This window comes from Ceratotherium simum, chromosome 38, assembly GCF_057802395.1.
Source record: "Ceratotherium simum simum isolate JZ-2026a chromosome 38, ASM5780239v1, whole genome shotgun sequence".
Classification (NCBI taxonomy): Eukaryota; Metazoa; Chordata; class Mammalia; order Perissodactyla; family Rhinocerotidae; genus Ceratotherium; species Ceratotherium simum.
In genome coordinates, this window is record NC_141937.1 from 16,179,847 (window position 1) to 16,203,145 (window position 23,299).

The 23,299-nt window shown below is 42.4% G+C and overlaps 1 protein-coding gene across 4 annotated transcripts in view; it reads right to left on the reverse strand.

The window, feature by feature from the left end:
• The window catches only part of MTHFD1L (methylenetetrahydrofolate dehydrogenase (NADP+ dependent) 1 like), a 209,955-nt gene that overhangs the window by 54,008 nt on the left and 132,648 nt on the right, over positions 1-23,299 (reverse strand). For all 4 annotated transcript variants that reach the window (XM_087425142.1, XM_087425144.1, XM_087425145.1 and 1 more), the window contains 4 exons: positions 17,861-17,902; positions 16,951-17,051; positions 16,240-16,417; positions 41-148 (listed from right to left, as the gene is read on the reverse strand). In XM_087425142.1, the coding sequence (XP_087281268.1) occupies positions 41-148; positions 16,240-16,417; positions 16,951-17,051; positions 17,861-17,902 (429 nt within the window). The remainder of the gene's footprint in view (positions 1-40; positions 149-16,239; positions 16,418-16,950; positions 17,052-17,860; positions 17,903-23,299) is intronic.

The window sequence follows — 23,299 nt, forward strand, 5'->3', positions numbered from 1 at the left end:
GAGCCTAAGGTGGATTTTTTCCTAAGAGTATAACTTTTACCTGTTGCGTGTAACGATCTATTTTGGATTGTGCCTCAGGAGAGAGTTCGATATCTGTGGCTCCGTACACAGCCTGGGCAATGGTTCTGATCTTTTCTACAATTGGAAGCTGCAGAAACACAAATGACAACAAAATCATTAACTTTAATCTCGTGAAAGAATTAAGAAAAAGCTTAGTGAGATTTTCTGTAATTGCTTAAAATTCCTTCCAGAGCAACCATGGCATTTGAGAAGCAAACACTCTTTCCTCCTTCTATCATCCTTTAAGTATGAAATTTTCAGATCAGAGATCAACTAGCATTTAAGAAGCCTCAGATGTTCAGCCAATTCAGAGTCTGCTTATTTAGTTAATCATTTTTATCCATTGCATTGTTTTTAAAAGATGTAGTTCGTTCTATGCTTTTTAATGGTCTTATAAGTCAGAACAAGAGTCTCCTAACTAAATACTTAGTGCTGATTTTTAAGTGAGTCTCAACTCAAGTTATACGCCAGAGAACGTAACAATACTAAAGAACAGGTATATTTTTTTGTGAGCAGGAATGTGCTGAAATTTTAATATAAATGCTAATGTGATCAATCACTTTACTAGAAAATCAGAGATTGAATCTAGTGTCATTTTAGCAAATTATGAGAAATCATAGAGAATGGCAAAAATCCAAGAAGACTAGATATGGGCAAATAAGTGTGTGTGGTGGGGGAGGGATGGAAAATCTTCTATAATGCTAGATGGAAAATCTGGATGGAGATTGCTGGCAAAATAGTAAACGTGATCTTAAGAAACAAGAGGGGTTCATTGGGAAAGGAATATGCCATAGATAACGCGATTCTTAACGTAAGCAAAGCACTGGACAAAATCGTTCATAATTTTACTGTGGGTAGAAAATACACAGGCATGATACAGTTAGTGGATTTACTGGTCAGTAAACAGCTGCCATACCAAGTGCCCATTGATGGAATGGATGTCAACCAAGGGGCAGAAGTCTCTCGTGGCCTGCCTCATAGACTTTGCTTGGCAATGGCAAATGGTACATCTGTATGAATTACTGTTGATATATACAGGAAGGAGAGTTATCCAACAGCAGAAAATAAAAGCTAGTTGCACCCTCCCAATCAGACAGAACCCCAAACTGCTTTCAAATGTGTTTTCATTACTAGTTTTTATTACTGTAGAGTTGTTCTGTGGTCCAGAACTTAAATATTGGACGTTTCAACAAATAAAAAAGAAATGAAGGTGTAAGTCATTATAACCTTTCATTGAAGGACGTAAAAGAGGGTCTGAATCCATGGAGAGGAATACTTTGTTCATGGATGAGGAGACTCAATATTGTACAGACGTCAGTTCTCTCAAACTTAATCTATTAGTTAAATGCTATTCCAATAAAAACCCCAAGAGCACCTTGGTTACTTTGCTAACCAATTCTGAAATTCATAACGAAGAGTAACAGCAGAAATAGGTAAGAACCTCTAAAGTAAATGAGACAAAACAACAAGGATATGGGACTTGCCTTACTAGGTGTCAGTCATACTACAAAACTATGTTAATTAATTCCATGTGGTATTGGCCCAGGACTAGACGAATTAATCAATGGAAGATAAGAAAGAACCCAGAAGGATATCTCAGCAGGGATAGTATATAGTAAAAATGGCACAAATAGAGAAAAGTCTGACTATCCACTGACTTTTGGCTGGAGAGAAATAAAATTAGATTCCTCCCTCACGCCACGCCCCCCATAAAGCCAATATGGAACAAAGGCATAACCTTCAAAATCAAAACTCCAAATATTGAAAGAAAACATTGGGAACTCTCTTTATGATCTTAAGGCAGGGAAGGATTTCTTAAACAAGGTAACAACAGAATACACCCTAAAGGAAATGATTTATAGATTTAAAGCTTCTTGTATTAAAAATCAAAATTTAAAGCTTCTTGTATTAAAAAAAAAGATACTATAAATAAAGTTAAAGGATTAGGAACAATCTGGGAGAAGATATATGCAAATAAAAATCAAAAGATTAGTTACTAGAATGAATAAAAAACCTCCCACAAATCAAGAAAAAGACAAATATTTAATACTGGGCAAAAGGAGTGACTAATAACCATATCAAAAAAGGCCCCATCTCATTAGTAATCAAGAAAAGGAAAATTAAAATGAAAAATCAATTCACACCATTAGATTAGCAAAACCAAAAAGTATAAGAATATCAAGTGTAGGTGAGGATGTGGGGAAAAACATCCTTCTAAGTCCTTCTAAGTGCTCTTGGTTGAGATGCTAATGGTCTGGCCTTCCCTGAAAGCTTCCTAAGCGGTCTCTTCACTTCTAATACACCCTCCACTCTACTGCAAGTCTAACCTTCCTAAAATGGACCTAAGTAAGAAAAACTCAAAAATCATCATCTTCCCATGGCCTACTGAAGGACAAAATCTGGTGTTGACATTGAAGCATCTGCAGGACATGTGCTCTGAAGCATCACTAGATAAGTCCCTGTATCTTAAAATTTCCTCCTAGGTCCTGCACATAAAGCCTCTTTCCCTGTAATCTTCAAAGACCAACCTCTGCTAAAACTCCCTGAGCTCTCTAAGACCGACCTCAAAGGCCAGCTTCTCCAGGAAGCCTGCACTGATCCTCCGCAAGCACATGTAGGCATTCTTTGCTTTGCTGTCCAGATGCTCCTGTAATGCTCTTACCCAGGTGTTACACAGGAGCAGAGGTTCAAGAGGGCCTGGCAATGAGGGGCTACTAGCAAAGCTCATGCTATCTTAGGGTGCACAGATGGCCCTCAAATGGTAACAGTCCAGGATCAAACTCTGACACCAAAACCTACTAGAGGGCAAGGGGCCTTCTATAAACCATGTCATAGGAGAAATCGGAGAAGAATCTCCACCTTCTCAAGGAAAACTCTGGAAAGAGATGATCATTATTTTCCAGGAAGGCAGAATGTGAAGCAAGGAAGGAAATGAGAAAGAAGTAATTTTTAGCCTAATGTTTAAGGAAAAGCTATCATAGCCAGAGCTGCCTCACTAAATAGTGACCTGTCCATTGCAGCAGAGTTTAGTATAAGCCAAGTACGGTGACAGGAATGCCGTAGAAAGAATTACTGCATGAGTGCAAAGTTGAGGCTGGGCCAGAGAGAGACCCTTGAGGGTAACTTCTTATGTAAAAGATTTCACGTTCATATTAGCCGAAGAAGAAAGAATGGCCCTTAAACTCTCTGAGGTTGAGGACCACCTCTTGGGCCAGCCCCAGTGGCCTAGTGGTTAAGTTCGTCGCACTCAGCTTCAGTGGTCCAGGCCCGGGTCCTGGGTGAGGACCTACACCGCTCTGTGAGCAGCCATGCTGTGCTGGCGGCCCACAGACTAAAAAAATAGAGGAAGACTGGCACGGACGTTAGCTCAGGGTGAATCTCTCTCAGCAAAGAAAAGGAGGACCACCTCTTGTTCACCTGAAAGTGGGATATAAGACAGCCGCCGGAGTACAGAGTAGACCCTCAATATACAGTTGAACAAATGAAGGAGTATTTCTGAACTTCCTGTTGACTAAGCAAGGATTCCATGCGCTGCAACAGTCACAAAAGATTGTAAGAAAGTTCAGGTGGTGATGTGCTGAAGGCAACAGTGAGAGAGGACTTCTAATGTGAATCTTAGCTGTCACTCATCAGCATAATATGTTGATGGGCACTGAAGTGCTTGCTATCCACACTGCACTTAAGCTAACGTGATCTCCTCTGTCGGTCAATAAATGCCTGCAAGGAGCAACCCTTTCTAAGAAATAAAAGTTAATAGGACGCTGGAAGGTATTTCTAGCACCCACACAGCAAGCACAATGACCATGCTTTGTCAGGGGAAGGCAGCTCTCAGGATACTGTGTTCCCCAAGCAGTGTAACAGTGGGTCCCAGGAAACAGGCAGTGTCCCCCCTGCACGTTCATTGCATGTATATACCACTTTTTTTTTTTTTTGGTGAGGAAGATTGGCCCTGTGCTAACATCTGTTGCCAATCTTCCTCTTTTTGCTGAGGAAGATTATCTCTGAACTAACATCTGTGCCCATCTTCCTCCACGTTGCACATGGGATGCCACCACAGCATGGCTTGATGAGCAGTGCGGTGCGTTGGTCCACACCCGGGATTTGAACCTGCGAACCCAGGGCCGCCAAAGTGGAGTGCACGAACCTAACTGCTATGCCACCAGTCCAGCCCCCATACCACTTTTTTCTTTATCCATTCCTCCATCAATGGACACTTAGGTTGTTTCTCCCTTTTGGCTGCTGTGAATAATGCTGCTGTGTGCAGAGGGGGACAAATAGCTCTTTAAGACCCAGCTTTCGGGACCAGCCTGGTGGCGCAAGTGGTTAAGTACGTGCGCTCCGCTTCGGCAGCCCAGGGTTCGCGGGTTTGGATCCCGGGCGTGCACCGATGCACTGCTTGTCACACCATACTGTGGTGGCGTCCCATACAAAGTAGAGGAAGATGGGCATGGATGTTATCCCAGGGCCAATCTTCCTCAGCAAAAAAAGAGGAGGATCAGCATCGGATGTTAGCTCAGCGCTGATCTTCCTCACAAAAAAAAAAAAAAGACCCAGCTTTCAACTCTTTTGGGCATGAGGAATTACATATTTTTTGCAACAACTAAACTGCCTTCCTTTCTAACGTTGATTTGAAAGTGTTTGGGGAATTTCAAGCAGGTGCCAGGCTGATTTTGTGAGCTGTGTAGTTGTAGTTTTATTTTCTGTAGGAAAACTGCAACCACTTACATGACAGATGACCCAAACAGACGCAGTAGAGGAGAGCAGGAAGGGGCCAGCAGTGTGAGCGAGTCCCAGTTGGGAAGCCTTGTTCCCTCCTCACCCTCAGTGCCCCAGCCACGCACTTCCCAACAGGCACTGTTACCTACCCACTGGCATTCCACGCTTCTGATGCCCCAGCCCCAGCCTCGTCGCCCCTGGAGAAGATGAAGGCTCTCCCTGACGGCTTCGACAGGTACAATGCCGTCTGACATGAGTAAGAGAATGCACCATCGACACCCTGGGCGTGTGTCCCACAGCTCCATGCTGCATAAATAAAGTGCATCCGCTTGTGCAGCTAGAAGTCCCAAGACCAAAGTCCTCTTGCGACTCCTACTACAACTTTTTTTCCACTCAAATGTACAAGGAAATAAATAAAAAGAATATCTCAGTCAACATATCTCTTGGGTCTAATATAAAAACTAAGAACTGCCCTGATAAGGTAGCTCCCAGTGCATACAATCTATTTATATTCTGTCAGCAGGCAAGTAACTTCCTGCTGCCTCTCTGGTCGATTTCGGGGAGAAGTGTAATCTTTAAAGAAAAAAAAAAGCTAATCTCAGTCCAATGATCTTGACCTGAACTTGATACTATTCACATATACTGCTCTGTGGTAAATGATAGTTTTTATGAAACAAATAAAATGGTAAAATAAATTATGAGTGTTGATGCATTAATCAGCCCTGGCTCTCCTCTGGCTCTGTAAATATTTACTAATTGATTTCTTTGCCACATCTTTCATCCTTTTATCTCCACTGTCTAGGATAGTGGCTTGCACAGAGTAGGCATTTCAAAAACATCTGCTGAGTGAATAAATAGCCATCTATGGCAAGTACTTTCAAGATGTCATGGTGTGCAAAGAACTTCTGAGGGAGTGGGGACAATTATACAATAACCAAGTACGACAGAACAGACAGTGTGATAAAGGCTCTGCATAAATGTTACTATTAAAGCCAGAGATGGGGCCGGCCCCATGGCTTAGCGGTTAAGTGCTCACGCTCCGCTGCTGGCAGCCCGGGTTCGGATCCCGGGCGCGGATTGATGCACTGCTTCTCCGGCCATGCTGAGGCCACATCCCACATACAGCAACTAGAAGGACATGCAGCTATGACATACAACTATCTACTGGGGCTTTGGGGGATAAATTAAAAAAAAAAAAAAAAAAAAAAGCCAGAGATAACAGATTGCAGGGGAAGGCACAGAAATCAGCAAAAACCGGCAAGGTGTTTGAATGGTACTTGAAGGACACGAAAGATTTTAATAAGCAATGAAAGGAAAGATTATTCCACACAAAGAGAAAGGCACTAGTCAAGGTGTGAATGGCAGCAAACACAAGGCTTATTCTGGAAATAGTGACTGTTCGTTTTGTACTAGTCACAACTGCTTAACATCTTCATAAAGCTCCTTTTCAAAGCCTGGTGTCTACACTAGTATCTTTGATCATTTTTGAACTACTACTATGTAAAATCTTCATATTCACCAAGAACATAAGTCTGAACACATTCTACATTACTTCCCTCTCAAACCTCTTAAATGTATGTTTAGGGAACTGAAATATTCTAGAACAGAGCTGCCCAACAGCAACTTTCTGTGACAATGGAAATGTTCTATATCCATGCTTCCTAGTCCAGTAGCCACTAGCCTCATGTGGCTATCAGCATGTGAAATGTGACTAGTACAATGGAGAAAACGAATTCTTAATTTTAGTTAATTTAAATTTAAATAGCTGCCTGTGACCACTGGCTACCGTACTGGGCAGCACAGCTCTAGAAAATAACCATGACCAATTGTTATATTTTTGTATAGTCTTGCATAGAGTAGGCACACCATAAACACTTGCTGAGTGACACCATAAACGTAAGCTGGAGGATGTGGTGGCCTTCATGCCTCATTATACTCATTTTGTAGATGTGGAGATCTAGGCTCATAGAAGCTGAGTCATTCCAAGTTAGATAGCATATTGTCCTTGAAAAGGTCTAGGAAAGCTCGCTGGAATTATTAAAATAAATTTAAGACTTGGTTTTCAGGGGAATAAAGTTGATCTACAAATTCCAGAAAAGCAGTCACTTAAACTTTTAAATTATTTTTTGGTAAGAAAAAAATGGACAGAAATAAAGTGTAATAAAACAAAAGTTAAAAACCAAGCTGCTAGAATTGAATAAGGAAGTATGAAGACTTTATAATATAGTGGCATCTCATCTTACTTGGAGGTCAGGTTCTTTTTTTTTTTTTTTTTTTTGTGAGGAAGATCAGCCCTGAGCTAACATCCGTGTTAATCCTCCTCTTTTTGCTGAGGAAGACCGGCTCTGAGCTAACATCTATTGCTAATCCTCCTCCTTTTTTTCTTCCTCCAAAGCCCCAGCAGATAGTTGTATGTCATAGTCGCACATCCTTCTAGTTGCTGTATGTGGGACTCGGTCTCAGCATGGCCGGAGAAGCGGTGCGTCGGTGCGCGCCCGGGATCCGAACCCGGGCAGCCAGCAGCGGAGCGCGCGCACTTAACCGCTAAGCCACGGGGCTGGCCCTGGAGGTCAGGTTCTAAAGTCAGTAGCCCTGAAAGTCTCTTAGAAGACGCATGAAAACACTACGCAACACTCTACTATCAACACTCCACTATCTCTTAAGCCCACAACTGCTGAAGTGTTGGAACACATCGCCGTTTCTTCAGGGGCCACAATGAATGAAAACTACATTGTTCTTTTGTTTTACCAAAGCCATAGAGTGGAATTCATAGAAGTTAAATGTTCCTATGCTGTGGTATCGGGAAAATGTATTCCAATGCCCATAAAAGACTTAAAAAGAAGGATCAATTAATAAACTTGTAAGTTGAATAAGTCTCTGACACACAGTAATTATTACAATTTGTATTTTGTATTTTAAATGAAGCATGAATTTTAGATGTTCTACAAGTGCAATTCGGTAAATAGCCTTTCCTGTACTTCAAATAAAAATATAACATGAAACCACTGATGTTAATTTATACTGAGCATACACATGGTGCAAGGGATTCATTACAACGTACTCCTCGTGCCACGGGAGCAGCTCTGCATTGTTACTGAGAACAGACCCTTGCATCTCTGACACAAAGCATGTTCTCGGCTGAAAACCGGCACATCTGAGCTACCAAAGGTGTACGTGCCGGCTTCCATGAGCTGGCTCACCAAGTGGCTCTCCCTGTGGGCTCGTTGGCCCTGAGCAACAAGTTAACCAGAAGACTCCCAGCAGAATCTCCCTCTCCTAAGGCGACCAGGATGTGCGGTGGAGATAGCAGGGGTCTGGGAAAGGGAAAAAGGCTCACAGCCAGAAAACGTGCACTTGTCTGTGTGAAGTGATGACAATAAGGAATTCACACGGGTGATCTTATTTATACTCTCAAACAGAACATTCCAGCAACGTCAAAGGAAAGGGATACATAGGAATAGGTGATTTTAATGATCTCTTCTCACCCAAATGAGGGGGAAGGGCTGATAGAGGCCTGAGCACTCTGCCTGGCCTACCAGGCCAGTTGTTAACTAATAACAACTATTAGTTAATAGTTAACTATTAACCTAATATTACGTATTTTTACGACATATCTGTTGTTCCTCTTTCCACAAACCTTACTTATAAACCCCAAAGTGTTAAAGTAATATCAATGAACCCAGGTGCAATCTGGGTTCTATTTTCATGTGCAAGGAGCCCTTGTTTCCTGCCAGTGGCTCTTTTTCTTGATTGTACAGCAGGAGTCATAGCGGCCCCGCTGGTCTGCCGGAGATGTGCTTCCAAAGAAAAAAATCCAGGTCTAAGACTGAAAGTCTCACTCAAGAGAGGAGTAAACTACCTACATGAAAGGAAAAAGAAATCATTTTCTGATAAAAAATTATTACAAAACACATCCCCAACCTCTCAGATACTGGGGTGACTGGCAGCTGTGCTGTTTTGAGTGTTTTTTTCCCCTAAATCCTAAGGTTGTAGTTTTCTCTTCTGAAGGGTTCTGTTATCTGTGGTACCTTTAATGATAACATCTGTGATAATATTTAAATAATGTTCCTTAAGTGCTTGCTTTTTAGGTTGAATACTAACCCTACACAACAGTTTCATGTTATCTGAATTTAAGTCAGAAAGGCCAGGGGATGGATGGAGTGGTGATAGAAGGTGACTGGAAACATGTGGTGGGACTTTGACAGTTCATTTTTGCATCCCTCAGTCTTTCTTTTTTTTAATTTTATTTATTTATTTATTTTGCCCCCAAAGCCCCAGTAGATAGTTGTATGTCACAGCTGCACATCCTTCTAGTTGCTGTATGTGGGACGCGGCCTCAGCATGGCCAGACAAGCGGTGCGTCGGTGCGCGCCCGGGATCCAAACCCGGGCCGCCAGCAGCGGAGCGCGCGCACTTAACCGCTAAGCCACAGGGCCGGCCCCCCTCAGTCTTTCTTGATTGGTGCATATTTTAGATGAAATAATACATTTCTAGAAACTTCCATCATAGTAACATTCCATTTTTCATGCTTGAAGAAAGCACTTAAATGAAATGATAGGAATCCTTCTGAGGGGCACGAGTGAAACAGATACAGACCATTGCTTCAGCTGGGGCATGCTGTGCATGCCTGTGACATGCACTGAGGAAGCTGGGCTGGTTCTAACAACAGGTTCAGATCTGATGAGACCTAACAAACACAGATGAGTGAGGTAGGCTAAGGAGGGTAAGTGATAGACTACAGCCCAAAGGAGACTTGACAGAGAACCTAGAAGCCGGTGTTGGAGAAGAATCTAGTTTTGATAGAGACCTGAGCTGTGTGTGTGCAGAAGGGTGTGGTATGGTCAAGGGGAGGCAATGTGGGAATGTGGAGCTGAATCATGGAAAGGAGGCCAGGGTAGAAGAGGCTGTTGAGGGGCTCAAAGCAGTTCAGACTGGAGGACCAGAGCTTCATCATAAATAAGAGAACAGAAACTGAAGGGGCATAGGGAAGAGAAACGGATTTCTGAATAGATACTTAACTGACTGGAAAATGCAAGGGGCAGCTGTCTATAGAACACTCCAAAGATTCCACTGCACAGAAAGGGGAAAGGAGACAGCTGAAGAAAGGGTTGGGGGAACAGGCATACCAATAGTAAGTCTGAAGACAGGGAGGAAAGAGCCAGAGGAGGTCAAAGGCCCCCAGTGGGAGACAATAGTACAGACACAAGAGCAACAATGAGAAACAATGCCCCTTCTCCCTGGAGGGTTTTTTTTTACAATCACTGTGAAATATAAAAGACATACAGAGATGTGCATAAATATCATTTTAAGTTTTTAAATTCTACAATTAAAACTATATATAGTGTGAATGTACTTAATACTACAGAACTGTACATTTAAAAATAGTTAAAATGGGAAATTTCACATTATGTATATTTTTTACCTCAATTTCAAAAACAGTATATATATATATATATATATATATATATATATATATATATATATATATATATATACATACAAGTATTTACACATATGTATCTGTATTTATTTATCTAAAATTTGAGGCTCTTGTTGCAAATGCCCAGAGTCCAATTAAAGAATAACTCTCAAAACCCCACCAACAACTGGTATATGCTCAAGTTTGAATTGTTAAGAAATATAAAATAGGGGCCGGCCCAGCGGTGCAAGCGGTTAAGTGTGCGCACCCTGCTGCGGTGCCCCGGGGTTCGCAGGTTCGGATCCCAGGCGTGCACTGACGCACTGCTTGGCAAGCCATGCTGTGGCAGCGTCCCACAGTGGAGGAAGATGGGCATGGATGTTAGCCCAGGGCCAGTCTTCCTCAGCAAAAAAAAAAGGGGAGGATTGGCAGATGTTAGCTCAGGGCCAATCTTCCTCACACACACACAAAAAAAGAAATATAAAATAATTCCTCAATAACCAATCAAAAAAACAAAACAAGGGGTCGGCCCGGTGGCACAATGGTTAAGTGTGTGCACTCCACTTCGGCAGCCTGGGGTTCGCACGTTCGGATCCCGGGCGCACACCGACGCGCCACTTGTCAAGCCATGCTGTGGTAGTGTCCCATATAAAATAGAGGAAGGTGAGCATGGATGTTAGACCAGGAGCAGTCTTCCTGGGCAAAAAGAGGATTGGCACTGGATGTTAGCTCAGGGCTAATCTTCCTCACAACAAAACAAAACAAAACAAAACAAACACAAAAAAGCCAATCCTGTCTTAAAAAGACCAGCAAGAGAGAAAACTGCTAACCATCGGGGCAGTGAAAGTGCACTAGTACAGAAATCAGGATGCTGGCGGTGGCCCTGGGCTGAGTTTTCCTGCTCTGTTTTGATCTCCCTTCATCCAGCCCTGCTGTGATCAAGAGAATGGCTTCACACAAAGAACAGGAAAGACCTTTTAATAAAAACAAACACTACCCTGTCTTGCTGTCAAGGTTACACCTCAAAATGTTTGCAAGGTTAGAGGAAGGATATGGAGATGATTTTCAACCTTAACTCCTGATTTAACAAACAATATTCAGACTCTGATTTGCAAGCTGACTCTCCGCGCCACACATCCGTTGCAAAAGCGACAGACTTTTTATTATATCACTAATGGCTCCGAATTCTAATGGAGAAAGAATGCTAAACATCTTGGTTTAATCTGGCGGTGCCTTTCTTTCTTGGTGCACTGGGAGCCTCGGCTTCTAATTCCTGGTTTTAATCTACTTGAACATGAAACCCATCAAAGTTACCTTGAGTTCCAAGACCTTCCTTGAAGGTCAATTCAGGAAGCCCTTTCACTCCCTGAAGTGAACTGACAGGAGGAAGAGCTATCGTTGATCGCCAGCTTCCTATGTTCCAGCATTTTACTCCGAGACATTTCATCTGGTCCTCACAGCAACCAGGTGAAGTTGGTGTTAATATCAGACCCTACGTTACAGATGAGAAAGCTGAGGCTCGGAGAAATTAGCTAACTTGCCCAAATTTAAATCCGCAGTAGCATGCCTGGTCAAGATTTGAACTCAATTCTGCATGACCCCAAAGCTTTATCCATTTCACCATAATATGTTACCAAGACCCTCACCTTCTCTGAGCTTCTGTTTCTGCATCTATAATGCACACCCCGTGGGACTGGGTGGGATATGCCTGAAATAATGTACAGAAGAGGGATTTGTTAGCTAATCAAATGTAAACACAGATTTGTTTTTCTTTCAGCTGTACATTTTCCTCTGTGCTTGCAGATATGGAGACATATTAGTCAACCATAAAGATATAATTGTCAAAAGTAAAATTAGAAAAGGAAAATTCAAAGAGAAGATGATTTTGTGGGGGACTGTTAACTTCTTCAAGGAACTGTGATCATCCTAAACGGTTGAGAGGAAATGATGCACTATGTCAAGTTTAAATATATTAATTCTCACATGATAAACCTCCTTTGAGCAATCAGGCCACTGCATCTTATTCCATAATTTTGAAATTATTATTCTGAATTAATCATAGGTGCCTCCAGTACCATCCTCAAAAGTTGTCTACTCTTGAATCAGAAGCTGCTCTGGTAAAAGAGGTGCAGAATCGTTCTCTAGAGAACAGAGTCTGCTTAACTCAATTTTCTATAAAGTTCAGCACAGACTGCCAAGTCAGAGTGCAGCTTGCTTCTTGCTTTAACTATGGGCTCGTTGTCATAAAGCCTTGCACCTCACAGCATCTTCTCTCTAATGTCCCTTTTTCCACTGGGGCTTGGAGACGATTTCTCCTCCCCACACAAAAGCAATCAGGCCCTGTGCTCCTACACTATGTCCAATGCCCCCAAATGATCTCAGGTGTCTCTCTTCTGCAACAAGACCGGGGCGGGGGTGGAGCAGGAAATAAGACACCATCAATCCTATAGTGAATACACACTTGGTGGAACAGAGTCGGGGAAGACAGTAAAACGCACATAGAAGCCCGGTCTGCGCTGAGAAGCCAAGGCAGCAGGATGATTTATCCAAAAGCATTTTATCCCACCTTTTTTCCTGGAGGGCAATCCCACATCCATTGAGCTGCCAAGCACCGAAGGGTTAGTGGTGGGGGAAAAAAAGAAAGGGAATAAAAAGGGTTTCAAGAAAACCATTACTCAGCCCATAAAGGTTCACCAGCACTGAATGTACAAGAAATCAGGGAAAAAAAAATGTCCGAGCTCAGTTACTGACTCACCAACGAATTTAAATTTCTCTACTATTACAACATTGTAAATGAGCCTATATTATCTAAAGTCGTCTTGCCAGGGTGAGGAACACAGCTCTTAGGGAGGCAGCACGCAGTGAGCCAGAAGCAGCAATGGCTCTTTTCATAAACTTTCATGCAGCAAGAGCCTGAGACGTTGATTACCTAATAAACAATTATGCAGCTCAAATCTAATTTCTGTGTTATGAATAAAGGGAGAAGAGAATGTTGGCAAAGGAGGCAAGAATCCTGGCCTTGAGGCCACCTAGCAAATGTAGGACTTTAGACCACATAGTTATAACATTTTCCCCTTTCACAGGAGAGCAGACATTTTAACAGCATTATCTCCATGAAGAATGGGAATTCTGGAAAAAAAAATAATTAAAATATCGGTGGAAAGGAAAAGGGTTCATCTTAGGGTTAGTGTGCGTCTGAGACAGCGTCACTCTGAAACATTTCTTCTGTTTACTGACCTTTTTTTCACCTGGGATGGTTTCCTTGAAGACAGCCACACTTTGTGAAATCATTCATTAAAAAAACTGCCTTTGCCACTCAGAGGGGAAGGTTCACAGTCAGAGGGTGGAGGTCTGAGGCATTTAGAGCAGGCTAGAGAGAGGGAGTTGCCTGACTGTGGTTTGTGTAAATCGCCCATGGTCCATGCTAGGCAATGTAGCCGCCCCAGCAAGGCTTCCCCAGGCAGCCAGGCGCAGGAAGGAGTTGGCTTCACCCACCCTGACATGCCCACTGCAGGGCTCTACATCTTATGCTTAACGTCTCCAGGGGCAGGGAACTCACAGCTTGTGATGAGAACATTTTTCTTTATGTTGAACCCAAGTCTCCTCCCCTATTGATCTCCATCACCTCCGTAACCCAGAACATTCTAGTCTCTCATTCACAAAATGGCCTTTCAATAGGACCAACCTGTTCTGAGCTAACCATCCCAATTCACTCCTGAAGTCCGTGCTTCCACAAACATTTGGCATGGATTCATTCCACTGTCGTCCCTCCTCTTCAGGTGGGTCACTCAGTTACTGCCCCTTTAAGCAGTATCCCCACCCCCAGCCCCACTTCTGAACATAGTCCTGAATTCTGAAGAACAGAGCAGGATGATGACCTCCATCATCTAGATACTCTCCCAGCTCTGTGTCTTTCTGGCTATGGGACACTGTGTGGGCGGATGACTTAATCTCTCGGTGCTTTACTTTTCTTATCTGTCAAATGGGTGGATATCAACAGTTCCTACAGGGATGTTAGGACTAAAGAAGTTAACGTGCGCAAAGTGCCCATGTACCTGGTACAAAAAGCCCTCCTTAAGTGGAAGCCTTAGCAATAAGGTTAACATCACGCTCCTGTGGATGCAACTCGTGATTACAGATAACGCTGCTAAGCCCTCTCTTCATGTACGCTGTTGGGTTTTGCATCTGGACAGGAAAGAGGAGTCATGCTACTGTCTGTGACATCTGAGAGACAGACCAACAGAATTTGTGAGGGATGGAGGAATGGGAGAAGAAGCTATAGCTCGAAGGCTGAGCACTCTGGCAATCATGGACTACCTATGAGGACAATCAAATAGCCAGAGCTGGACCAAAAAATTCAGAACAGAGACGTTTAGGGGCCGGCCTGATGGCATAGCACTTAAGTTTGTGCGCTCTGCTTCGGTGGCCCGGGGTTTGCAGGTTCGGATCCCGGGAGGAGACCGATGCACCGCATGTCAAGCCATGCTGTGGTGGCATCCCATATCAAGTAGAGGAAGATGGGCACAGATGTTAGCCCAGGGCCAATCTTCCTCAGCAAAAAGAGGAAGATTGGCAAAGGATGTTAGCTCAGGGCTAATCTTCCTCACACACACACACACAAAAAAGAAGAGAGACGTTTACGTGGTGCCAGGATAAACTGAGGGGAAGGGAGAGGTCCTGGGAAGTTCAGATTTTCTGACTGAAGGCTCATTATCCAGATATGTTACAAAATATACTAGACAACCCAGAAACTCCATTTCTGGGTATATACCCCAAAGAATTGAAAGGAGAGTCTTGAGGTATTTTTACACACATGTTCATAGCAGCATTATTTACAATGGCTAAGAAGTGGAAGTAACCCAAGTGGCCATCCATTGGTGAATGGATAAACAAAATGTGGTATATACATACAATGGACTATTATTCAGCCTTAAAAGTCAGGAAATTCTGACATATACAATCACATAGATGAATCTTGAGGACATTATGCTAAGTAAATGCTATAGACTGAATGTTTGTTTCCCTCCAAATTCATATATTGAAGGCTAATCCCCAAGGTGATGGTATTAAGAGGTGGGACCTTTGGGGGAGAGAAGGTCATGAGGGCAGACCCTGTAGGAATGGGATTAGTGTTGTTATAAAAGACCCTACACAGATCCCTTCCCCTTCCGCCATATGAGGACACACAGAGAAGACGGCCACCTGTGAAACAGGAAGCAGGCCTCACCAGACACCGAATCTGCCAGCACCTTGATCTTGGACTTCCCAGCCTCCAAAACTGTGAGAAATAAATTTCTGTTGTTTATAAGCCACAGTCTATGGTATTGTTATAGCAGCCTGAAAAGACTGAGACAGTGAATAAGCCAGTCACAAAAAGACAAGTACTGTATGATTCACTTATATGAGATATTTCAAGTAGTCAAACTCATAGAGATGGAAAGTAGAATGGTGGTTGCCAGGGGCTGAGAGGACGGGCGAATGGGGAGTTGTTGTAGAATGGGTACAGTTTCAGTTCTGCACGATGAAATGAGCTATGGAGATTGCACAACAACGTGAATGCAGTTACCACCACTGAACTGCACACTTAAAATGGTTAAGATGGTAAATTTTCTGTTATGAGTATTTTATCACAATTAAAAACTAAACTACAATGAGAGAAAAGAGCTATAGCAGAAATGGACAAGGAAAATACCACCCATGATTTCACAAGCCTTCTGAAGTTGCTCAAAAGTCTTGTTCTTGTGCAAACCCTGAGTGTTCGCTGTTGAATCCTGTTTTCCAAGACCTCTCTCACTGAGGCCTGCTGTTTGGAAGTAGAGCATGTAGCCTTCAAGAGCACAGGCTTTGGGACCAGGATTTGAGGTCTGCCCTCGACAATGCAACCTTGTCAGATGACTTAACCCCTTTCACCTTCAGTTTTCTTATCTGTAGGGTTGTAGTGATGACAAAATGGAACAATCCACGCAAAGCTCTCAGCCCTAGCCTGGCACACAGCTAAGGTGCAAGAAATGTTAGCCACCATTACCATCGCTGCCGGATCTTACCTGAACATCATACAGGAAGCGGAAACGACTTCTTACACTTGCAGCTTCTCTCACAGCCCGAGCCAGCTCCACCGACCCTTTGCCACCAACCGACCAGTGATAGCAGGGAACCGCATCAAAGGCACCAGCCTGCTTCGCAAGCTCACACACCAAGTCGATCTCAGCGCGGGTGTCGGTCCTAGCGATGAAAATGTTTGTGGTTTCGCATCTGTATTCATTTAGCCATGTTTTTAAAGAAAGACTAGCTGCTTATACAGAACTTTGCTCCCTAACACTGAATATATTTTAAACATCAAAAGTGGTTACATTGTGTTTAAATAAATCAGACTTAAAGAAAGGCATGGGAAACAATCCTCTCCAATAGGACTCAAATATTTCAAGTTGGTAAGGGTTTTATCAAGAAAATTCCATAACATGTCTCTTTGATCATCCACAGCCTTTCAGACAGAAATGCTGGGTGGAATTAAAAAAAAAAAAAAAAAGCCAAAGAAATGGTAACTGACTATATAGATTTCATTTCCCTAATAACATTTGAGAACATTTTGGCTAAAATGAAACCAATCTAAACCAAACCAACCAACCAAACAGAGCAGAGTATTTCTGTATACTTTTAGATGAAGCAGAGAAAGACGAAACAGCCTGGAGACACAAATATAGTTCACAGGGTGGCCCAGCGATGTGACCGCATTTAAAGTGGGAGGCTTGACTTACTTGAAGACATTTAGAGCCACTACAACCGGAACCCCAAAGAGCTGAGCGATCTGGATTTGCTTCTGAAGGTTACAGCAGCCGTCTGCCACCAGCGGGATGTTCTGTAAGAAAACCAGACCCCCATGTATCTCCTCCCACCAAACCTGCCAAACTCAACTGGCAGGCCCACTCTGGCGGGTTCTGCTCCCGTCTTTGCTCACTTTATCGTCCTGGCAGCTATGAAAGAAGACCATAAATCACTTTTTCCTCCAAGAAAGATGACTGCAGAAGGAGAAGGCTCATTTTCGAAATAATTTCTAAAATTACTCTGGGTGCAACGGCATATCTGGGTTTTGAGCCAGGCAGCTATTTTTGCTGCTGAGTGGCGGCCAGGACATAAGCAACGTGCCCACGCTCTGTAGGCTGGTGGACAGGAAGGCACGAGGCCCAGGAGGGTGAGGAGCGCTGTCCAGCTACTCCCTGCTCGAAGCCGTAGCGCCACCTGTAGGAACGAAGAGGTACTGCTGCCAGTAAATCAAAGTCTATTTACAGAAAGGAGTGAAGTAACTGAAGCAAGTCATAAAGCCAACTGTATACCCTCCAAAGTCAGTTTTTTCCATATCAAAAGATACATGAGAATAAGCTTCATGTTTGTTTCTGTGCTAGAGACCATGAGCTCCTGCTCTGCTGGCTCCCCAGGGGGTGGGGAACAGTACAGAAAGCTCGTATCCATCATTTCTTAAGATGGAAGGGTTAACTGAACAGATTTTATCCCCTCCTCCCACCCGCTCCCTCTTGGATTATTAGAAAAGTACTTTCTAAGAGACCCCTGGTGGGGGACTCATTCACTGATTGAGATCCAACTGCAAGACAACGGTTAACTGGATTTGAATGATCCTTCACATAAGCCTTTTAAAACAGTCACTCTTACCTCCTCTGTATACTCTTTCTTAAGAGGGACACCAGCAGTTACCTGAGGTAAGAGACAAAATTAAGAATAACCCGATTAACATGCTTACTCTAATTGATAAAGACCTGAAGGAAAAACAAATCACGGTTGCTTTTTGGGAAGGTACATTTAAAAGCACGTTTTGTGCTTCTACACCAGCAGCTGGCAGCCCTGGCTGAATATCAAGTCTGGTGGGAAGGTTTTGCAAAACACTGGTGCCTGGGCTCCACCCAGACCAATGAAACCAGGGTTTCTGGGAGGGGGACCCAGGACCTGTAACATCTAAAAATTCCTCACGGCTTGGCCCAGTGGCGCAGTGGTTAAGTTCAGTGCACTCAGCTTTGGCGGCCCAGGGTTCACGGGTTCGGATCCTGGGCGCAGACCTACACCACTCGTCAGCCATGCTATGGCAGTGTCCCACACACAGGATAGAGGAAGATGGGCACAGATGTGAGCTCAGGGCCAGTCTTCCTCACCAAAAAAAATAATAAAACACATAAAAACTCCTCAGGTGATTCTAATTCGACCCAATATTGAGACCTTACATACTGCTGCCCATTATCCTAGCAGAAAGTGGAATTTATAAGATGATTAAATACCTGATTTATACAGAACGCATCTTCATTCTAAATAAATTCTTTTTTTTCATTAACATTAACTTTTTTTTGAAATTATTTATTTATCCCCCCCCGCAAAGCCCCAGTAGATAGTTGTATGTCATAGCTGCACATCGTTCTAGTTGCTGTATGTGGGACGCGGCCTCAGCATGGCCAGACAAGCAGTGCGTCAGTGCGTGCCCGGGATCCGAACCCGGGCCGCCAGCAGTGGAGCGTGCGCACTTAACTGCTAAGCCACGGGGCCAGCCCTGAATAAATTCTAAATCGTTTTAAAGTAATTGCCATTACTTTTTGGGTTTTTTTGGCCTAGTTCCTCACAACAACATATGGGGTTGGCAGGTCAGTATAAAGATGAGGAGAATGAAGTGGAGAGAAGACAGGAGTCTTGCCCAAGGTTACACAGCAGATGAGGGGCAGATGGGGACTTGATATCACAGGGTTCTGAAACCCCAATTTAGTATCTTTCCACATCCCACATTGTTATTGTCTACAGCCCGCTACTAGTTTTGGTGGGAAACACTAGAAAACATTTAGATTTACCGAGGATGTGGTGATTGACTCTCCTCTCAGTAGAAGAGGCCTTGAGAATACTAGAAAGCCTTTAAAAACAAGTTACCTCTGTGATAAATTGTTTTTTTGATCATGTGTGGTAACATAATGAAGTCTTTTCAGACGGGTTTTTCCAGCAGGGGCATGGACTAAATTGGAACAACTAAAATGCCAGATTAAAAAAAGAACGTTTAAGTGCGTGCACTCCGCTGCTGGCGGCCTGGGTTCAGATCCCAGGCACACACCGATGCACTGCTTGTCAGGCCATGTGGTAGTGGCGTCCCATATAAAGTGGAGGAAGATGGGCACGGATGTTAGCCCAGGGCCAGTCTTCCTCAGCAAAAAGAGGGGGATTGGCATGGATGTTAGCTCAGGGCTGATCTTCCTCACCAAGAAAAAAGAAAAAAAGAACGTAAAGTATTGTTGAGCTTGCACACATGCAAAGTTCTGCAAAATCAAAAATTAATGCAAATGTCAAAAAGTAGACCGATCAATAAAACCGAATGTTGATTCTTAAAAAGACAAACAAAATTCACAACACTCTGGTAAGATTCCCCTCCCCCCCCCCAAGGCCCCAGTAGATAGTTGTACGTCATAGTTGCACATCATTCTAGTTGCTGTATGTGGGACGCGGCCTCAGCATGGCCTGACAAACGGTGCATTGGTGCGCGCCCGGGATACGAACCCGGGCCGCCAGCAGCGGAGCGCGCACTCTTAACCACTAAGCCATGGGGCCGACCCTCTGGTAAGATTTTTAAAAAAAGGAATGAAAAAATATTATAACTAAACATGCTGTAGACAGAACTAATATGATACTAAGACCAACTTTCTACCAATACATTTAAAAACATAGAGAAGGTCATAGGGGTATACCTTTTATTAAAACTCATTTAAGAAGAAATAGAAAACCTAAACAGTTCTATATTCCTTCAAAAAATTAAATTGGGGGGCCAGCCTGGTGGCTTAGTGGTTAAGTTCGCACGCTCCACTTTGGCAGCCTGGGGTTTGCAGGTTCGGATCCCAGGCGCAGACCTATGCACCGCTTATCAAGCCATGCTGTGGCAGTCATCCCACATATAAAGTAGAGGAAGATGGGCATAGATGTTAGCCCAGGGCCAATCTTCCTCAGCAAAATAAATAAATAAATAAATTTGTAGTTAAAAATTTAGCCCTCATCCATAAGCAACAGGCCCAGACAGTGTTACAGGTGAATTCTTCCCACCTTTAAATAAACAGATTATTCTAATGTTATAAAATCCCTTATAGGGTATATAAAAAAGAAGGAATCTTTCTCAACTTATTTTATGTGGCTAACATCTCATTCATAAATACAGACACAAAGATCCTACTTAAGACATTTAGGAAACCAATACCCAAAATTCAGTTATTCATAAAAAAAGATAATATATCCTCAAGTTGGATTTACTCTAGGAATGTAAAACTCATTTAATATTTGAAAGTTAAGTAATAATAATTTGCAACATTAATAGATTAAACAGAAAAACCATATCATCATCTCAATAGATGAAGAAAATTATTCAACATCTATTTAGTACAAAAACTTGGCAAACTAGGAATAGAAGGCAATCTCCTTAACCTGATAAAAAACATATACTAAAAATCTACAGAAAACATCATACTTAGTGATGAACTATTGAAAGCATTCCCTTTCAGATCAAGAATAAAAAGAAGGTACCACCTCTCACCACTATTTAATACAGCCTTGCAACTAGGAAGACACGGTTAGCGATATGGGAAAAAAAAAGTATAAAGATTGGAAAGGAAGAAACAGAACTGTCATTATTTTTAGATATGACTGTCACGTAGAAATCCCCAAAGTATCTATAACTAAATTAGCACAATTAGTGAGAGAATTTAGAGAGGTCATTGGATATAAAAGCAATACACAGTCACATGTCACTTAACCATGGGGATACATTCTGAGAAACGTGTAGTTAGGCGATTTTGTTGGTGTGTGAACATCATAGAGTATACTTACACAAACCTAGGTGGTATAGCTTCCTACACACCTAGACTATATGGTACTAATCTTATGGGACCACCATCATATATGCATCGTAGATACATTTTAAAGACCTAAATCAGTGAAGAGATTTCCCACGCTCTTAGATGGAAAGCTGTCAAATAGACTTAACGTCATTCAATAAAAATATTAAAGAGATTCTTTGTGGAACTTCATGAGCTAATTCCAACTTCATGAGTGAAAAAAGCCAATAATAGGCCAGGCATGCATGAAGAACCTGGCGAGCTTGCCCTACAGAGTATCAGTGTAGCACAGACAATTATATGTAAATAGATCAGTGTAACTGAAAGGAGATCCCAGAAAAAGACCTACTCACGTGTGGAGAATTGACTTATCACAAAGTAGGCTTGAAGATAAGGAAGAAGGAGGGACTACGTAAATAAATAGTGCTGGCCAATTGGTTATTAACACAGTCATACGTCACTTAACAACAGGGATACATTTCAAGAAATGTGTCGTCAGGTGATTTTGTCACTGCATGAACATCATAGAGTGTACTTACACAGACCTAGATGGTATAGCCTACTACACACTTAGGCTATATGGTACTAATCTTGTGGGACCACCAATCGTATACGTGGTCCGTTGTTGACCAAAATGTCATTATGCAGCACGTGAATGTATAGAAAAAGTGAAATTAGATCTGGTCCTTGTGCCACACACCCAAAATCAGCAATTATGGGTGTGATGGTTAATTTTATGTGCCAACTTGGGCCACTGGGTACCCAGATATTTGGTCAAATATTATTCTGGGTGTTTCTGTGAGGGTATTTTTGAATGAGAATAACATTTAAGTCAGTGGACTCTGAGTAAAGCCGATTGTCCCCCATAGGGCACGTGGGTCACATCCAATCAGCTGAAGGCCTGAATAGAACAAAAAGACTGTGCAAGAGAAAATTCTGCAGCAGACTGCCTTCAGATGGACTGAACTGGAATATCAGCTCTCCTGAGTCTCCAGCCTGCCAGCCATCCTGCAGATTTTGGACTCGTAGGCCTCCACAATTACGTGAGCCAACTCCTCATAATAAATCACTTTTTATATAAATACATATCCTATTCGTTCTGGAGAACCCTCCATAATACAATAGGTTTAAAGAACTAATTGTGAAAGGAATATCTGGACCCAAAAGTATAAGATTATTATATATATTTATTGTTATATGTTATGTTATATTGTTATATGTTATATGTTATAACATAACAATCTTAGTTCTTATATTGCACCAAGAGTCGTCAGCACTTTGGAAGACAGAACATGAATTTAAAATGACTGGGGCTAAAATGGGCAAGTTCAAGGGTCACAGGATTTTCCACTGCACAAATTATGGTAAAAAACAAGCTGAATAAACATAAAAGGCAGCCATGGTTATTTGTGTAATGATATCAAAAGGAAGTAGAAATTATAATGGATCAAAAACATTACCACAGAGCTATTTCAAGTAAGAGGGAATGACACTGAGATGGATAACATGGAATATAGGATTAAGAAGAGGAGAGTTCATTTATTATTCAATTATTGAAAACATTTCCTTGATACAGACTATGCCAGGCACTAGGGATACACAAATGAATAAGACATAGTCCTTAATCTCAAGGAATTCAGAGTTGAGTTGGCAGACACACATACAGACATTCAGAAAACAATATGACGCAGAAGGATGCTCAGCTTTGCCTGGCTTCCTCCCCTATATCTTTGCCTACTAAGCTTGAGCCCTGTTACAGCCACCCCTGGTGTGGAACCACGACTTTAAGTGAAGTGGAAGAGGTACAAAGAATTAAGGTAAGCAGAAAATGCAACCACTGTAAAACAGAGCACATATGTTAAGATGAACTGCAATAGGGATTATAAATCATGTAGAGATTTTTATAGCACAGAGACTAGAGTGTGGAAAAAATTTGGCCTAGAAGTCAAGCAACCTTGATTTCACATCTGATTCGTCCCCTAAATAGATGTGTGACACTAACCAAGTGTCTGAATCATTCTGCCACCTCAGTCATTTCATCTTTACAAAGATTGAATCAGACTAGATAATTCTGAAGCCCTTTCCAGTATTAAAGCCCTTAGATTTTATAATTTTCAGGGTGCAAAACAGGGGGGCAGAATTTTAAATGCATCTTATATCGGTAGAAATAGTTTTTTGAAGCTGGAAGTTGGTATACAGATTCGAAGTCTGAAGTCAAAGAGTGATTGTAGCAACAAGTGGTGTTTTG